Source organism: Ostrea edulis, chromosome 4, assembly GCF_947568905.1.
Source record: "Ostrea edulis chromosome 4, xbOstEdul1.1, whole genome shotgun sequence".
NCBI lineage: Eukaryota > Metazoa > Mollusca > Bivalvia > Ostreida > Ostreidae > Ostrea > Ostrea edulis.
In genome coordinates, this window is record NC_079167.1 from 62555583 (window position 1) to 62573247 (window position 17665).

The 17665-nt window shown below is 35.5% G+C and overlaps 1 protein-coding gene across 1 annotated transcript; it reads left to right on the top strand.

The window, feature by feature from the left end:
• Window positions 1-1222: 1222 nt before the first annotated feature.
• LOC125672233 (formin-like protein 1) lies at window positions 1223-16138 on the top strand. Its single transcript, XM_048908406.2, has 23 exons — window positions 1223-1492; window positions 4228-4320; window positions 4733-4908; window positions 5282-5420; window positions 5506-5556; window positions 5691-5789; window positions 6253-6402; window positions 6568-6684; window positions 6921-7040; window positions 7150-7182; window positions 7272-7554; window positions 10155-10267; window positions 10359-10455; window positions 10649-10714; window positions 10864-10991; window positions 11116-11184; window positions 12706-12792; window positions 12882-12950; window positions 13048-13125; window positions 13829-13955; window positions 14136-14233; window positions 14941-15105; window positions 15283-16138. The coding sequence occupies exons 2-23, from the start codon at window positions 4231-4233 to the stop codon at window positions 15982-15984; spliced, it is 3057 nt and encodes a 1018-aa protein (XP_048764363.2). The 5' UTR covers window positions 1223-1492; window positions 4228-4230; the 3' UTR covers window positions 15985-16138.
• The last annotated feature ends 1527 nt before the right edge of the window (window positions 16139-17665 follow it).

The following is a 17665-nucleotide window of genomic DNA, read 5'->3' on the forward strand; positions in this document are numbered from 1 at the left end:
TCAACTCCTCATTAATATCAGACCTACAAACATGCAATTTGTGGACCACACAGAACAACGCCATGTTGGTCCTTGACAGAACTCGTTGTTTTTAATTAATTAAGTATCTATAAAGAAACACTGTTTTAACATATATGTAATACAACACCACGGTAAAGGGCAAATCGGTGCATTAAGATTGAAAACAAGGGTATGTTAAATCTCAATGAATAGGCAATTTGGGGTTTTCTATCACTCGTGACAGACAGAACACATTAAAATTTCCACCGTCATCAAATCTTGCTGCCCTAATTGTTTACATATCTCATTAGCATATCATCTTTCCTGCTTTGTTTTTATTTACTTTTACTTTCAAAATGATCAAATAACGACGGCCCTCCCTGCTCAATGTTATCGCCGCCAACGGGTCTGAGCAGTGCAACCCGTCAATTGACTGTAAAATGATTTTTAAAGAAAGTGAAGATGACCATTGCCGTAGATAAAGAAAAAAAATTATCTTCAAAGTTTTTGTTTCAGGTTGATATTGATCAAACAGCTATAAAAATACTTCAGGGAATTGAAGGAGCTTTAAACCTGGTGGGGTCCGAAGTGTTTTAAATAATTCATAAGACAACCTACGATGCACCAATTTAATGGGAAGGAAGCTTTACACATCAAGAAATCTGTTGGTTGTTTTCCTTTTAGTAATTCTTTTTCTGGTTTTTTGACTAAATGGAAAGGAAGATGTTTCACACAGAACAGCATTTTTATTTATAATATAAGTTTTAAACGCACGGGAATATATATCGTCAAGAGGTAAATGTAGAAGGGAGGCAGTATTTTATACTAAAGTGAGTACTCTCTCTCTCTCTCTCTCTCTCTCTCTCTCTCTCTCCAACATACGCACAAATGGTAACAATCATATAGGACAAAGTATCAGTCTATTGTAAACTTATTTGTAAACCAGTACAAAAATAACATTGCAAAATATCCTTGTATTTGTTTAATAACAAGTGGAAAAGAAAAGTATACAATATTCAAATCCGCAACTCTTGTTTGCTTTCATTTCACGTTCAAATCCCAACCACAAGTTAACACATGCTAGGGACAATGTCGCTGCACTTTACTCGCAATTTAAATTTTTCAATTGACTTTTAAACAGTAAAATGAAACATCATTGTGTGTGGGTCTGAAGTAATTATTTACAAAACTTACAACAGGGGTGTTTATTTAAAGGAGAAAAATATTTCTCGAGAGGCCGCAAGATTCTACACCGATTTTGTGCGTCCGTTTTTTCTGACTGGACCTAGTTTACATCTACCTCGGGGTCGTCCTAGCGTGGACCGGTGCGGATATCTGTTAAATAGTTGAAGCCCACTTGTGACTCCTTTGACTAACCCCGGTATACAATGTCACCTGTTTATCTACATGTGTGTATTAAACGAAGCTACTCCTCCCTCTCGTGACCATTGTATGCGTGAAACAGCGAAAAGAGGGACAAAGCAAAGTTTTAGTAAGTAGGAATATTAATATTTTTTCATGAATTGAAAGAAAACTCCTAAATATACAAAAAAATGTAGGAATATTTAAGTCTCTAGTATATGTAAAACGGCAAAAAAATATTTTTCGCACTCTCAGAATTATTTTTTAAAAAGAAGCAGCATTGTATGAATTACTTAGAAAAGTTTAGCTTTTTTCATTAAAAAAAATCAAGTAAAGGAATTTTGAATACATGTCAATGTAAATCTCCGATAAAGACAGGAATGTGATTTTAATTTTTCGCAAAAAAGGTGTTGATTATATCTAATAACTAGAACTTTTGAAATCATGAATAGTGAAATACACGCTAATACCTTGTGCTGCTTTGTGAGGAATTTCTGTCGAAAATATTTACTTGCAATAGAATGTCGGTCTAATTTGTTTGTGTGTGGTGGGGGAGGGGGGGGGGGTCATCCCATATCTATATTTATAAAGTGAAGATCACGTGCAGTGAGATATATATATATATATATATATATATATATATATATATATATATATATGTGTGTGTGTGTGTGTACATACATACATACATATATATTTGTGGTGTGTGTGTGTGTGTGTGTCATTCAATGCTATATATACGTTTTCCATCAGATATTCTTATGAACTATTGATAGATTCTCAGGGGGGAGACGTTCTTAATGCCATTTGATGAAATAGTCTGGCATTTAATAAATCCCCTTAAGTGTATCCTCTTAATTTTAGTAGGCATTAGAAACGCCCCAGGGCTGTAATCGTATCAGCTCTACCACAATTCTATAACTACGTCTGATAGTAACGGGATGCAGTTAAATTCCTGTCGTTTAAACTTCATTCCGAGCAACTTGTATTTGTGAATGAAACTAATCGGCCCAAACAAGGAAACAGTCAAAAACTTCAATAGAGTGTTTTTATCTGTAACAAGCTGAGATTTTATAGAAGGACTCTTTAAAAGCGGAGATTGGAGACTTGTAAAAGAACAGTATTATTCTGAAGTACCCAGATTACACGTGGTTTCCAAGGAATCACACTGGTGAACAGTTTGCACATGCTTCTCGTTTTTGACATGAAAATATTTATTTCCCTAATCAACAGGTGATTAAGATGAAATTCTTCATTGGCACAAATCAGATCTCCGAAAAAGACATTGGATTTCTTTTTTTTTTTCTTCTTTTCATTTGTGAGTTTTTGACATGTATACAACATAAGAAGAAAGACGGTAGTCGTAAATCTTATTGATATGTTAGGAATACGTCAACACACAGACGCGTAATCAATACTGCTTATTAATCTCAAAACTGACAAGTGTGAAAATAGACAATTTTCCCAAAGCCTATTTATGAAAAGAAATGAATTATCGTTTCCATTAGAAATTGTGTATCAACTTTATTTTTGGTCAGACAATTTTTGACCAGAAAAGATAACCCGATCCTTAGCACACTGTGCGATTACACAATCAAATAACAACCCTAAATAGCAATTCTGCCGTTCCATACCTCGTGCTTTATTTATAACTAAAGAATGTTCTACTGGATATAAAGACTTCAACACAACTCGACTACATTTGAAATTTTTACATGCCCTTACCATTAGCAAAAAGATTGCATCAAATACTTATTGTTTCGCAAGATTTTATCACAAAGGGGGAAAAATATCGTTGTTTCAATGTTCCCATGAATTTGTTTTTTTTCTTCTCGTGTGCGAAAGTACTGCCGATTACATTGAATGTATCCAATTTCAATTGTGTCAGGTTGTGAAAGATTTTAAAAATACTCTTATCTATTGTGCTTGTGTTTGGGAGTGCTAATTTGGTACATAGACCAAAGAAAAAACCCTATTGTATAAATTTCAACTGTTAACGCGTGTATCTTTCAGTCAAAACTTTCACCTGATACGCAGAAGCACTTTCCGTTTAAGGTGCATAGATCACGTACGTACGAAAGGTGTTCATTATTATACCTCTGACGCTGGTGACTGTATATCGTAATGAAGTTCTTTACCTGTTGATACGAGTTTATGAAGGAAAAAATACTTACAGTAATAACAATTTTTGCTACTTCATGGAGATCAATATTTCGCAGAATATTGTCATTCTTATAGAAAGACATAGGTCAATAGGCTTAAAAATCCGAAAATTTAGCTACATTACTCCAAATCTGTCAAAATTCTTGAATATCAGTGGATTAATTTATAGGTAGATAGTTGCTATTATTGAACAATAATTCATGCAAGCTTTAAATAAGGTCAAATAGAATGTATGTACACAATGTATTGGTAAACATTTTAATTAATTGCTTCAACTATTCACCAAGCAAAGATTCCTATGTTGACAATACGGTTAAGGATGGTTGAAGTCATTAAGAAGAACTTCCATGTCAAATTACAGCGTGATTAAGCTCTTTCGTGCCTGGAGATAGATAAATGGTACAAGACCTCGTCTGCTTCTTTCTTCAGGAATTTAAAGCTCCCACAGAACAAAAAATGTCAGAAAATATAACTGTTACAAGAGACTCCAAATACGGAAATAGATACTGTATTGATAAGGTAAATCGTGATTCAACGGGCTTTTTATCTTTTAATATTATTTCATACTATGTCCACAGGTTTTAATGATCAATTAATAAGAGCGTTTCGTTCAGAGATTTAAAACGACGGAATGTTTTAACAGGGACACGTCAGGTCCGTTTAATGACAATGCGATGAGCGGTGTATGGTCTCGTTATATAGGTAATGGCGACCCCCACCTCGCCCCGGGCAGAGGAAAGACAAAGGGCCCGACTGGACAAATTGGAAGAAAAATGGAACATGCTCTTTAATACGGTAGGATATTGAAAAGAATCAAAGTTGTTTCATCATGCGCAGTTAATTTTTCACCCCAATGTTCGAAGACAGCTAATTATACGCTGAAACTCTATTAGTAGAATTCCTCAAAATTCGCTAATTTATTCATGTCTAAAATGTGTGCTAATAGAGTATAACAAGAGGAAATATTAAAGATTTCTGAACATCATCAAAAATGATATTTGTATATTACAATGTCGATGTAAGACGCGAGTCTTTAAATGATTAACAAATGCGAGTGTCATCATATTTAAAACAAAATATTTAGAAAATGGGTGTAAACGGGGATCTCCTGAAATCAAGAAATAAACTTGACAGTTACATTTAGCCTGGAAAAGTATAAACGTAAACGTATACTGAATGTAATGTTCACGCAACAATATTTTTCTAGAAAACAAGACCACCGATCTACTGCGTGGGTATGTACGTGGAGTGTCTGCATCAGTACTGTGATAATAAGGAGATTGTTTTCCTGTCTACAAACGATCATTACAAACAACCACCCGTCCATCCAGTGTCAAATCTTCTGCAGAAACTTCGGCTAGACCTGAAAATGTCTTACCAATGGTACAGGAATCTTAGTGAAATCACCCCTCATAGTTAAACACTGCTTCGTGTTCTAACCATTGCAAGAATAAAGTAGAAAAATGCGTGTTTTGCTCTCTAGCAAGCATTAATAACAAAATATTTTTCAGAAATCTACTTTTCTGATGTAAAGAAAAAGTTTTTCAGGAACAGCATATAAAACTTTAAAGTAAAATTCATTCTAGACACGGAATCTCTTTTACCGATTTAATCGTACTATATATATTTCATGCATAATACCGGTATGATGGATTGACAAAAATATTGTAGTTAAAGCTACCAGAGGTTGTAAGTTTTAAAACCCCAAAGTCTTTATCTTAAAATGAATAGAGAAACATTTAATCCTCCTTTTTAGGTTTATCGAAGATTTTTGCACGAAAGAGAACGACGGGCTAACGTTACTGCTGACGTTGTTGCGAAACACTCAGAAGACTACGAAAGAAATGACATCAGTTCCGTCAAAAGAAAGAGCCCAAAGCAGGAAACGCTTACTGGTATAAACACATTCTATTTTTATTACTGAGATATGGTTCATCAAACCTTGGAAGTGTGACTAGAGTTAAATTCATTTTGTTACAGACAGACGAATTCGATTGCCTGGTCTGCATCAAATTTTGCCTCCGTGCTCAGGTAAACAATATTCGGATGAATGAGATTTTAATATTTACTCTCAAACAAAATGCATATTGAGATGATTAATGCCGTCATTGCATTCGATAACGTGTTAGCGTTTTTCACCAGGTGTTTTGTTGACTTCATTCTAGGTGGCAAGCAAGATCTTACTGGAGTCGACGTATGGACTAGAGAGCGTTGCTTCTGCACTAATGAGTTCTTACACGAAGTCGAGAGTCACGGCACTGGAGGTTGGATTAATATCCGAATTGCTCTCTGTCATTAGCCTTCGTTATTGATCGTTATAATGAAGAAATACAATCATTTCTTTGCTTCTGTGTCCGCCTAGATTACTTAATTATCCATCTAAGTCTGTTGCATTACGCGATTTTGTATTGATTTTGTGTGGTCAATAAATTAACCGTTTTTAGAAGTACAATGGCGAATTTGACTTAATTCAGAAAGCGCGGATGTATTTTCTTTTAAAAGAGCTATTTCATGAACGTTCATGTATGTTTAATATCTACTGACATTCATTTAACGTTCCTTAACAACACGGAACGCCACCCCCAACTATTTAAACAAGAAAGATGCATGATGACCATAGAAAAATCCTAACACGAGAGAAAAAGATATAAAATAATGAGACTTCAAAGTACGAATAAACATTGACAATTAAATCAAGGTCTGTATTGAAAGAATGCTGTTTTGTAGATCATGAGTTTAATTCTGAGAGAGCCTGGTGGATTCAGCAGAAATATCGACTGTTTCACATACTTCCGTCTGAAAAACTGCGAACCTGTCAGATTCAAGTTCCTTGTCAGCATGCTTACGTCACGATCAGATGATTCTCTCTCCTTCCAGGTCCCTACTTAATGCCATGCTTAGTGGTTTCACTCTCCTATCTTGAGTTAATGATATTTATCAATTCATGTTCTCGCCATTCTAATTGATTTACAAATAATACTTACTGAATATCTTGAGTAATATGATTTAAGAATTCAAAACCTCCATTTTCTACTTGTACAGATTTGCTGTATGAGGTTTTTGAATTCTCTGATTGCCTTCGCTCCTAATTCCAACATCAAAGTTTTCCTGCAGACTGAATTAGAAATGGCTGGAGTGGACTGTGATCTCCTCTTCCTTGTATGTTGGATGTTCTCGCGTTCTGAATTTATATTGCAGTTTATTTCTTAATACGATAGTAAAATTCCTATTCAAAAGTCACATCCATTTGATGTAATGAAAGTCCAACTGCAGTTGATGAGAAGTACGTGGTGTAATATTCTATTATACATATGTCTGCACGTGGGCTCGGTAAATTAGATTGCATTTTGGTTTACAAAATAAGAAAGTAAAGTTTGCTTTTCTGATTGCTTCAGATGATAGAAGACAGCAAAGTTCCGGAAAAACACGACTTTGTTAAAGAAGTCTTTGACTTCCAGAACAGCAAAATTGATGTCGACGCTGTTGTTGAAACGAATAAAACATTGCATGAAAAGGTTTGGTTGCAAAGCAATAGATAAAAAGTTTTATCTTCGAAAAAATAATTGTGAAAAAATCTTCAGCCTTTACGTCAGTGAATATTTCCTTGTTTTGTGACTTTTGTAGATTACCACACTGAGAAATCAAGTGAATTTACAGGTAATGCATTTCATTCTATCAGAAGAAAATTCAAATCCAAATATATTTGATATTTAGTTATGTATTTTCAACTTTTGTCTCTCTGACAGTGTTCACAGCCAGACAAACCCATATCAGTGAAAACAAAGCCTGCTCCACCACCCCCGCCACCGCCAATTACCCCTCTCAATCACCAGCCTCGATCTCGCCACATTCCTGATGGGCCTAGGCCTGCAAAGACGACTGACATATGTGTCCAGAATAAGCCCTCTGTAACTGCTAATGTCGATGTTCATGTACAAAGTGTTCAAGGTCAAACGCCAGCAAACCAAAGCCTTTCAGCTTGCCTGCAAGAACTAAAAACCATACATAACAAAGAAAACACTCATAACAGTAAGTAAACAACGACTTTAAAGAGCCATGGTTTGCAAAGTGGCGAATACAAAAAAGATCTGTAACGATTGTTTTGAAGACAGGTTTAGCTTCATTGGCAAATATGTCGTACCATTATGAATGTACCGTTATAACTAGCTGTAGAACTGGGGTGGGGGTACCAGAGAAGTTGTAAAAAATTATCTAGAGCTCGGTTGTTTTTCTGCGCACAATTAGGGTCCTATTTTGCTGTAGTCTTGCTTCACCGTCTCAAATATTTAATACAAATTCCTATCTTAACGGGGTTCCAATTGACTGGCGGCCTAACATGGCCACGTCAACAAACGAAATTATTTGAAACTGAGTTTTTTGTTCGCATTGGGCTTTAATGAATGTTTGAAATTATGTTTGGAGACAAGTGTATTGGGGGGAATATTTTAGGAATTTTTGGGCATAAAGATTTTGAAACGGCGATGCAAGAAAACAAGATACAATATAAGACCTCAGTCGTGCTCAGAAGAAACTGCGTTGTAAATCGAAGGTTTTTATAAGGGGTGAAACTGCCCCCCCCCTCCCGAGAATTACAGTTCTGCAGCTACATCATAACACGATACTAAATGCCACACTTGTCCTTTCAAAAGTCAATTTGTCATTGTTTCACATTGAAGATTGCACACCAGTAAAATATGCAAATATATTCTTACAAAAATTGTGTAACTTCAAATACATGATACTCTTTTAAAATACACTCATGGACAAATTCCTGTTCATGTAATTATGTAACAAAAGCGTATAGCAATCCCGGAAGGAACAGAAGTTCTACCCCCCCCCCCCTCGACTCAAACAGGTGCTTGCAATCCATCTTTCATTCTAAGCACTACGAAACCCCCTTTAAATGTAGTACAACAAAGATTCAATACATCATATTTTCATACATATAGTATGATTATAAATTTAACACAATGTTGCTCATTAAAGATGGAAAACATTCCCCTTTACCCTCTCTAGCACATGAAAGGGGCATTCCGGGGTTGTTGATAGAGCTATACTGCTTTGTAGCATGAAATACAGTGATCGTAGAATAAAGGAGATATTTGATGTATGCAGTGTTAAAATATCATATTTACAATTACTTTTTAACCTTTTAATAGAAAGCAATAGAAAGTTTTAATGATATTTTTACTTATAACTGTAAAGACCGAATCACTAAACGTCTGTTAGGCGTATGAACACTTTCGAGCATGCCGTCTGCATCTCGGCCCGCATGAACCGGTAATTTTCTCTGTAATAAGAATAATGGGGGTCTATACCATACCACCCCCTAATAACATTATTATTACCCCTTATTAGGGGGTGATATGGTATATACCCCTACTATTATTATTACAGACAAAATTACCGGTTCATGTGCTCGGCCGCACGTGTGCAAAATGAAAACAAAGCTTTGTTGCTCATTCCCGTCTCGGACAACACATCATTCGATGCCTGTAGAAGTTGATCTTACCTCTAATATGGTTGATATTTCCAAACAAACACAAGAAATTCATCCAAATGAGGGATTTAAAAAAAAATCTACCTTCAGTAACTGTACTTTCAATTTCTCGAAGTGACAACATGATCGAATGCCACCTACAGTGATTATACCTACACTGTTTACAGTTATATCAATTTGAAAAAGATATGGCCTGTTTAAAGTTCAGATTGTACAACTTTGTTAACGATTTGATGTTTATGATATTTAATCGAAAAATCAATTCAAGAATTGGATTATCTTAATTTTTCAGCATTGCGCACTTTTTTATTTAACGATATGACATCATATGTGCTGTTCCATGACTGTTCCTTTTATCGCTACTTACCCAAAGAATGAAGCTGGAAATTAAAATATAGATATAAGTTTCACACAAAAACTTTTTAAAATGTAAATATGTCGAAATGCGCATCTGGTGCATCAAAATTGGTACGGTATAAGTTTTACATTAAGACCCCTGGGTCGAGGCCCCTGTTGGTGGACTGTTAGTCCCTGAGGGTCTCTACAGCCCAGTAGCTAAGTACGGATGTATATTTAATTGCTGTTATAAAATTTAGAAATTCATTTCAAAATTAAGGATTATCTCCCTCACGCATAGCTCTTATCCTTAAACGAATTTTTTGGCACACTGTTTTCCCCTATAATAGCTCTAATACTTCATTGTTACTTCGGATTTCAAACATTTCGGTTGAGCATCACTGAAGAGTCATTATTTGTCGAAATGCGCATCTGATGCATCAAAATTGGTACCGTGTAAGTTTTACATATAAGCAATGAATTACAGGTATTGTTAGTCTCGTCTCTTAACTGCAACGGTTTGTGCGAACAAATTTTTATAATGCGCTAACGCGCGTAATTCAATTTTTATAATGCGCTAACGCGCGTAATTCAATTTTTATGCACACACCGTTACAGTTATGAGACTACATCATTTAAAATAAAGAAGAAGATAATTTATTGCTTAATTAAGTAAGTAAACATGTTACTGCCCTTGGCGTGTAACACAGCAATCAGATATGTTTAATAATATATTGTAGCGCAGCCTTCAGATATGTTTAATAATACTTACTGCATGTACAATTAATTCCAGAAAAGTGTCGTGATGATGAAAATAAAGACCAAAATATCCCCTTTTCTCCACGAGCAAACATGCCATATTTGAATTGGGTTGTGATTGGGGATGTAGAAAACACGGTGTTCAAGGTAACCATCCATGAAAATTTTGTAATTGTTAGACTTGAAATGATAAAAAATTATCCAGTGAAAGGGAGCAATGTTTCAAAATATATTCCAGAGTCTTAACTACGAGAGAATATTGGAAGAAATAGAGTTGTTTGAACTGGAAGAAAGCTTCAAGATTGGTCAAGAACCAAAACAAGATTGTCCCAAACGTAAGTAAAGATTGGTCAAAAAGTAAACCACAATGAGAGTGTCTAAAGTGTACTAAATAATTAAATCACAAAGATTGTCTAAATATCTAAAGACACGTTTGTTGGTAGTCTCCGCTTAGATGACACGCATTTGTAAATAATACGAGACTTGGTTCTAAACTGGCAGCCATTTTATATCTGTATGGTTTTTCAGCACTAAGAGAGGGAGTTTCAAAATCGAAAATTCGGTTTATGGAATCTTCGAGAGCCAAGAACCTCTGTAAGTATATTCTGTATAAGGAAAGAGATACAATTACTTATATATGTCAGAATAAAGTGGTTATTTCTAGTCTCAATGTCAATTGTAATGACGTCACAAAATCTAAATTGGTACATTTTACAAATTTTAAAAGAGCTTATTTTTTTCAGCCATTTTGCAGAAGAAAATCGGACGAACTCCAATCGAGATCAAAGAATTGATCGAGGAGTATGATGTGAGCGCACTGTTACCTGACAACGCCGAATTACTTCTTAAGTTCATTCCAAGCGAAACCGAGGTTATAATTACGGTCAAAATACAATATAGTTAAGGACTTGATATGATGCTGCGTTTGATGTAATTAATATAATGTTGTGTTTGATGTATACCATGAACTAATTACTTTATGCTTTGACTTACAGATGAGAACCATTATGGAATTGGAGTTTCAGCTTGAAGAACTGGACGAAGCAGAACAAATGTTGGTGCAAGTAAGTGCTCTTATGAAAACTAGTTAAACCTGTTTTTGTAAATTTAGAACGAATATCAAATTTAGTTTAATAGATTTTCAGTAAAAATATGACATACGCTTAGGTTTTGAAAACACTTCATGGATAACTAGTGGAATATGGTGTACGGTAACAACCAAACAAGGCTGTCATTTCTTTGGCATGTCAAACGTTGCAACATATGATCTCTTCCATTTGTATTGTCAGATATCAATTGTAGAGTATATTTCTCATTTGTATTGTCAGATATCAATTGTAGAGTATATTTCTCATTTGTATCGTAGAATTTTTCATTTGAATTGTATATTTTCCATTTGTAAAGTATAATTTAGCATTTTTATTGTATTCGAGGGATTGTTTATTTTGGTGTGTTGCAAAGAAATCTCATTGGCTAAAACCATAGTTCGATTATCAAGCCATAGGCTATATCTGCTGTTTACCTATAGATAGATTTTACTGAACTCAATTGTCTCGCTTATCAACCTCATTTTTAACTAGCCCTGCGCGGGAATAGGGGACCAGTTTATCTTGTATCTCGATCGCTCGTTTTCAACATGATACAGACTAAAACTTGACCAATGAAATCTTTCATAACAAATTAAAAAAAAAAAAAACAATCCCTCGGATACAATGCAAATGAAAAATGGGAAATTATACACTACAAATGAAACATGTACAATACAAATGAAAAGTGATACAGATGGAAATCAAATTGATTGAATGATTGCATATTGTTTAACGTCCCTCTCGAGAGTCTTTCATTCATATGGAGACGTCACCATTGCCGGTGAAGGGCTGCAAAAATCTAGGCCTATGCTCGGCGCATATGGCCATTGAACAGGGATAAATCTTTATCGTGCCACACCTGCTGTGACACGGGACTTCAGTTTTTGCGGTCTCGTCCGAAGGACCGCTTCATTTAATCGTCTTTTAAGACAAGCAAGGGTTACTGAGGACCTATTCTAACGCGAATCCCCACGGGACCCAATACAAATGAAAATAATCCAATACAAATAGAAAGATGAAATATTGCAACGTTCGTCATGCTATACATTTCTTATATTTACATTCTACTTTCATTTTTGTAAGAATTCCAAGCCGTTCAAAATAGATGTACAATAATTATCTGTATATTCATACATGCGCGCATTGTTTGCAATAGCGACGCATTTTAGGATTAATGGTTATCTTTACAATTTGTAATATTAAAGCCAAAAACACTGGAAACCTAACATTATGTAACGAAAGCCATTATCCCAGTATATCATGCTGCAAGTTTACATAGGTCAAGGTCATCAAAAATACACTTGATGCGACGCGGATCCATGGGTGCATCTAGTGTCTATAGAGGAAACACATTACAAGAGAACATGTTATACAAAGTATTGTGACGAGAGTAAGCGATGACAATAAAGTGGAGTGGAAGCACCATTTCATGTAAAAACCACCGTATTAAAATCTAGTTCAGCAACGAGGATATTGTGATTAAGGTCTTTATTGTAGTTGATGTCCATTGCCAGACTTCAAGAGCGTTTACGGTTGATGATTTTTATGGAGAATTTTCCTCGCGTGGCTGAAACGCTTCTACAGGTACGTAACGTATTGTGTAACCCAACGTTACCATGGCAACTGTCAGCATTGCGCATATATTTTATGCTGTTTTCGTTTACATTTATCAGCCAATCTCAGACTTAAAGAAGATGTCGACTAGTTTGCTTCGATGCACAAAACTGAAGAAAATTTTCGAGGTAAACTTCATATACATTGCATGTTTTAGAATGAATGATAACGCTCTGAGAAATAACCAGACATCAATGTTAATGTTATGAAAATCCTTTATTTAAGATCATCTTAGCGGTTGGCAATTTCATCAATGGAAACCGGAAACAAGCATTTGGATTCAGAGTAGCGTCTTTACCACTGGTATGTTTTGATACAAAATAGGAAGCCACCCATGAAATGCATATCAGAAACATGGAGGGGGGGGGGGGGGGCAGGATGATCTCGCTTTTATGTCAATGTTGATTTTCTGTTATTTATACATGTAAAGTTAGTTATATTCACACGCAACGCAATATATTATATTGGGTAATTGCCCCTCCCTTCCCACTTTTTTTTTGCAATAGTATTGAATGGCAACTGAGAATGAAAGCTTGAGCTAATGAATTGAAGCCGTGTAGTGTAAGACCAAGCACACCCCACCACCACCATGATTTTTAAGTTAGGGCAAGACAGATTTTGACGGGGTATTTTATTTCAAATGTATTCCTTTATTTTTTTATTTCACTTCTTGTGCATGTCAAAGAATTTGAAACAATCGTGAAGCAATCATATCCGCTTGCCCCCTCTCACTTTTGAAAAACGATGCTACGTGACTTTATATTTAAGGCTGAAGACATAGACGGCACATGGTAATATGAGAAACCTCTACAGACAGACGAACAAATCACACAATCAGGAACATCAAAAGTCCCCACAGACTGCTTTCATTTATTTTTATCTAATTGCAAGGATTTCGATAATAAGATACAAAACTTGTAGTTATATGTCCAACGTTCTTGTTGTTGTTACTGCAAGTTTTGTATCTTATTGAAATCCTTGTATCATCATTATTTTCGTTAATCAGTTGGAGCAAATTCGATCGGGAGACAGATCACTGAACCTCCTGGAATACATCGCAGAACTTGTAGTACGTCACTCTTATGAAGATCACAACTGGTATGATGACCTTGACCTTCACAATACCACTACAGGTAATTTACATGTGTAAAAAAAAAATTAATTATGGTAGTTTACCCTTTTCAATTATATTTCAATTAAATTTCAATTATTCTCTGCAAATGTATAGCTACACAATGTGTTTACTTTCCATTATTGCACGAGCATGCAGGTGTTATTTGGTTTATCAACGTAGTTTACTGTTTCTTTTCTAGCATCGTTTCAATCATTGTTAGCGTCCGTCAAAGACATAAACGTTTGTATGACCATTCTACAACGAGAAATCAACGAGACCTGCAGCGAACGTCTTGTTGTATCCTTTATAGATAGCCTAGCATCTAGATAAACATACGTCTCTGTACGTTTCATTCTAATTATAGATAGCCTAGCATCTAGATAAACATACGTCTCTGTACGTTTCATTCTAATTATAGATAGCCTAGCATCTAGATAAACATACGTCTCGGTACGTTTCATTCTAATTATAGATAGCCTAGCATCTAGATAAACATACGTCTCTGTACGTTTCATTCTAATTATAGATAGCCTAGCATCTAGATAAACATACGTCTCTGTACGTTTCATTCTAATTATAGATAGCCTAGCATCTAGATAAACATACGTCTCTGTACGTTTCATTCTAATTATAGATAGCCTAGCATCTAGATAAACATACGTCTCTGTACGTTTCATTCTAATTATAGATAGCCTAGCATCTAGATAAACATACGTCTCTGTACGTTTCATTCTAATGATAGATAGCCTAGCATCTAGATAAACATACGTCTCTGTACGTTTCATTCTAATTATAGATAGCCTAGCATCTAGATAAACATACGTTTCTGTACGTTTCATTCTAATTATAGATAGCCTAGCATCTAGATAAACATACGTCTCTGTACTTTTCATTCTAATTATAGATAGCCTAGCATCTAGATAAACATACGTTTCTGTACGTTTCATTCTAATTAAGGTTGGAATGCCATAGAAACAAATGAAGAACCTTTAACCTTCTAAAAGTTATTCCAAGAGAAGATGTCATCAATGTGTTGTAAAATTCAAGAGGAGTTTCAGAAAATGGAGATGGCGTATAACTCTGTGTGTTTGATGTTTGGAGAGAATTCCTCGGAATTAGACTCGCAGGAATTCTTCAAGATTTTATACAGTTTCGCAGACTCATACAAGGTAGAATGAAGACTTCGACATGCTATATATATGGAAATATGCATGAAAATTCCTTTCGTTTTTCTCTAAATGTTTTTAAAATATAAATCTACCACAGTATAAAGTATATTTGCTTCTTCACCGTGCACCTTCTTCGAAGAACTTTTGAATTGGTACATGCATATTTTTATTTTACAGAAAGCTGATAAGCAGTTAAATAGGCAAAGATGGCGGAAAGGAATCACTCTTTCAAAGGGGAATTCTATCAATCCCACACTCGTCAATGAAAAGACAGCGGAGATGCTGTCTCCTAAATTTAGCCCTCATACATCGGCCAATCCTACTGCGAAGGCTCTTGCATCAGGTAAACGCCATCCCGAAGACAGTACGACGGTAAAACATGAACATGTCTTTACGTATGAGAACTGTGATATTGCCGAGAAGGAGATAGTTATCATGTCGGAACAAAGCATAGAAGACTGGGTAGTGAATAGCCCGCATCCTTCCGCATGTACGGACGTTTTACGCGAGGAGTCTTTCGCAAGAATTCAAAACTTGGACCCACCTAAAGAAGAGAACGATAGTATTTTTGACTATGACACTGCTAGTGAGGATAGCGCGTTTGTTGGTTCAGAGGGTCAATATCTCCGGTCCTCTACCAGTAGAACTTTCAATTTTAATGACCGGATCCTACAACATGGCTACTACACCTCGCTCCGGAAACCAAGCCCTCCTCCGGAACCTATACCAGATTACTCTGTCTGCGGAACAGTTCGAATTGCGGACGAGGTTGAACGGGTGCTTAATGATTTTGAAGGGAAACTAAATGAGTACTGTACTATCTCCAATGTACCTGCTCATCAAGGTTATGTGGACAGGAGATCTGAAATTTACATTTAATGAATTAATGCATTTCTGGTATGGACTGATTCATTATTTTGCTTGAAAGCAAACTTCATTTGCGCTGCATATCATACATACTTTATGAAATCAATGTGATGAAGGAACTGTGCAATAGTTTTCTGATATTTAATAAAAAGATATGTAAGTTGAATATGCTAAAGTTCTTCACCAGGTGCATAGAATATTTCGATGATTGCAAAGAAGATGAATGATAACGATATTCATGTCAAGAGCAAACTGGCCCTGACAACAATTTCTTCCCGGATGAAGGGCCACATATTACACATTTTACAACACTTTCATTTTTTGCTGTTATCTCAACTCATTTTTCCCATAGCCCTTTGAATATACCATTGTTTCATCTGTATCAACGCCATGACGTTACTACATCGCTGTCAGGTATGGTATGCAATCAATTGGCGTGGAAAATGAGGGCATTCTATATGTTGGAATTCCCATGGGCACGAATTGTGCTCCTTTGTTAATTGACCTTTTTATATTCTAATGAAGCAGAATTTATTCAAATGCTTTCACATGAGAAGAAAACATATCTTGCTGTGGTCTTCAACTCGACGTTTAGATACATCGACAACAATTTTACCTTTTAATAATAATCATTTTCATTCATATGTCGATTCGATATATCCCTGTAAACTCAAATTAAAAGACACCATGGGATTCTCCACTGCTTCGTATTTGAATATTTTATTGAAAATGAATATTAACGGCAAACTAACAACTCAACTTTATGACAAACGGGATGATTTCAGCTTCTGAGAACCATTGTCAACTTCCCATTTTTATGTAGCAATTTTCCATTGTCCCCTGCATATGATGTTTATATCTCTCAACTGATTCGATACGCAAGAACATTTTCTGCGTATGATCAGTTTTTAGATCGAGCCAGGCTACTGACCAACAAGTTGATGTTTCACAGGTTTCAACAGTCTCGTTTAAAGTTCTCCATGTATTTATGGGAAAAACCTTTTCGTAAAAAACACATACTTAATGTTTTAAAATTTACATGATTGAAGTAATACATATATGATTTTAGTTGCATACCACAAACGAAATTCAAATGTTTTTAGCTCACCTGAGCCAAAGCTCATATGAGCTTTTCTGTCCGTTGTCTGTCGGCGTCGTCGTAAACTTTTCACATTTTCATCTTCTTCTTAAGAACCACTGGGCCAATTATAACCAAACTTGGCCTAAAGCATCATTGGGTAAAGGGTTTTCAAGTTTGTTCAAATAAAGGGCCATGTCCCCAATCCAAGGGGAGATAATCACAAAAATGCAAAAATAGGGTGGGGTCATTGAAAAATCTTCTCAAGTACCACTGGGCCAGAGGAGCTGAAATTTTCATTAAAGCTTCTTGACATAATGCAGATTCAAGTTTGTTCTAATCATGGCCCCCGGGGGTAGGTTGGGTCTACAATAGGGGATCAAAATTTTACATAGAAATATATAGGGAAAATCTTCTTGAGAACCAATGAGTCAGAAAAGCTGAAATTTATATGAAAGCTTCCTGATATAGTACAGATTCAAGTTTGTTCAAATCATGGTCCCCGGGGGTAGATTGGGGCCACAATAGTAGATCAAAGTTTTACATAGAAATACATAGAGAAAATCTTTAAAACTCTTCTTCTCAAGAGCCAATGAGCCAGAAGAGCTGTGATTT

Excerpts from the sequence above, each read along its gene's own strand:
- LOC125672233 (XM_048908406.2), top strand. The coding sequence starts at position 4,231 with ATGGCGACCCCCACCTCGCCCCGGGCAGAGGAAAGACAAAGGGCCCGA. Across the intron at positions 6,403-6,567 it reads ATGATTCTCTCTCCTTCCAG|ATTTGCTGTATGAGGTTTTT; the intron begins GTCCCTACTTAA and ends CTACTTGTACAG. Across the intron at positions 10,992-11,115 it reads TCATTCCAAGCGAAACCGAG|ATGAGAACCATTATGGAATT; the intron begins GTTATAATTACG and ends TTTGACTTACAG.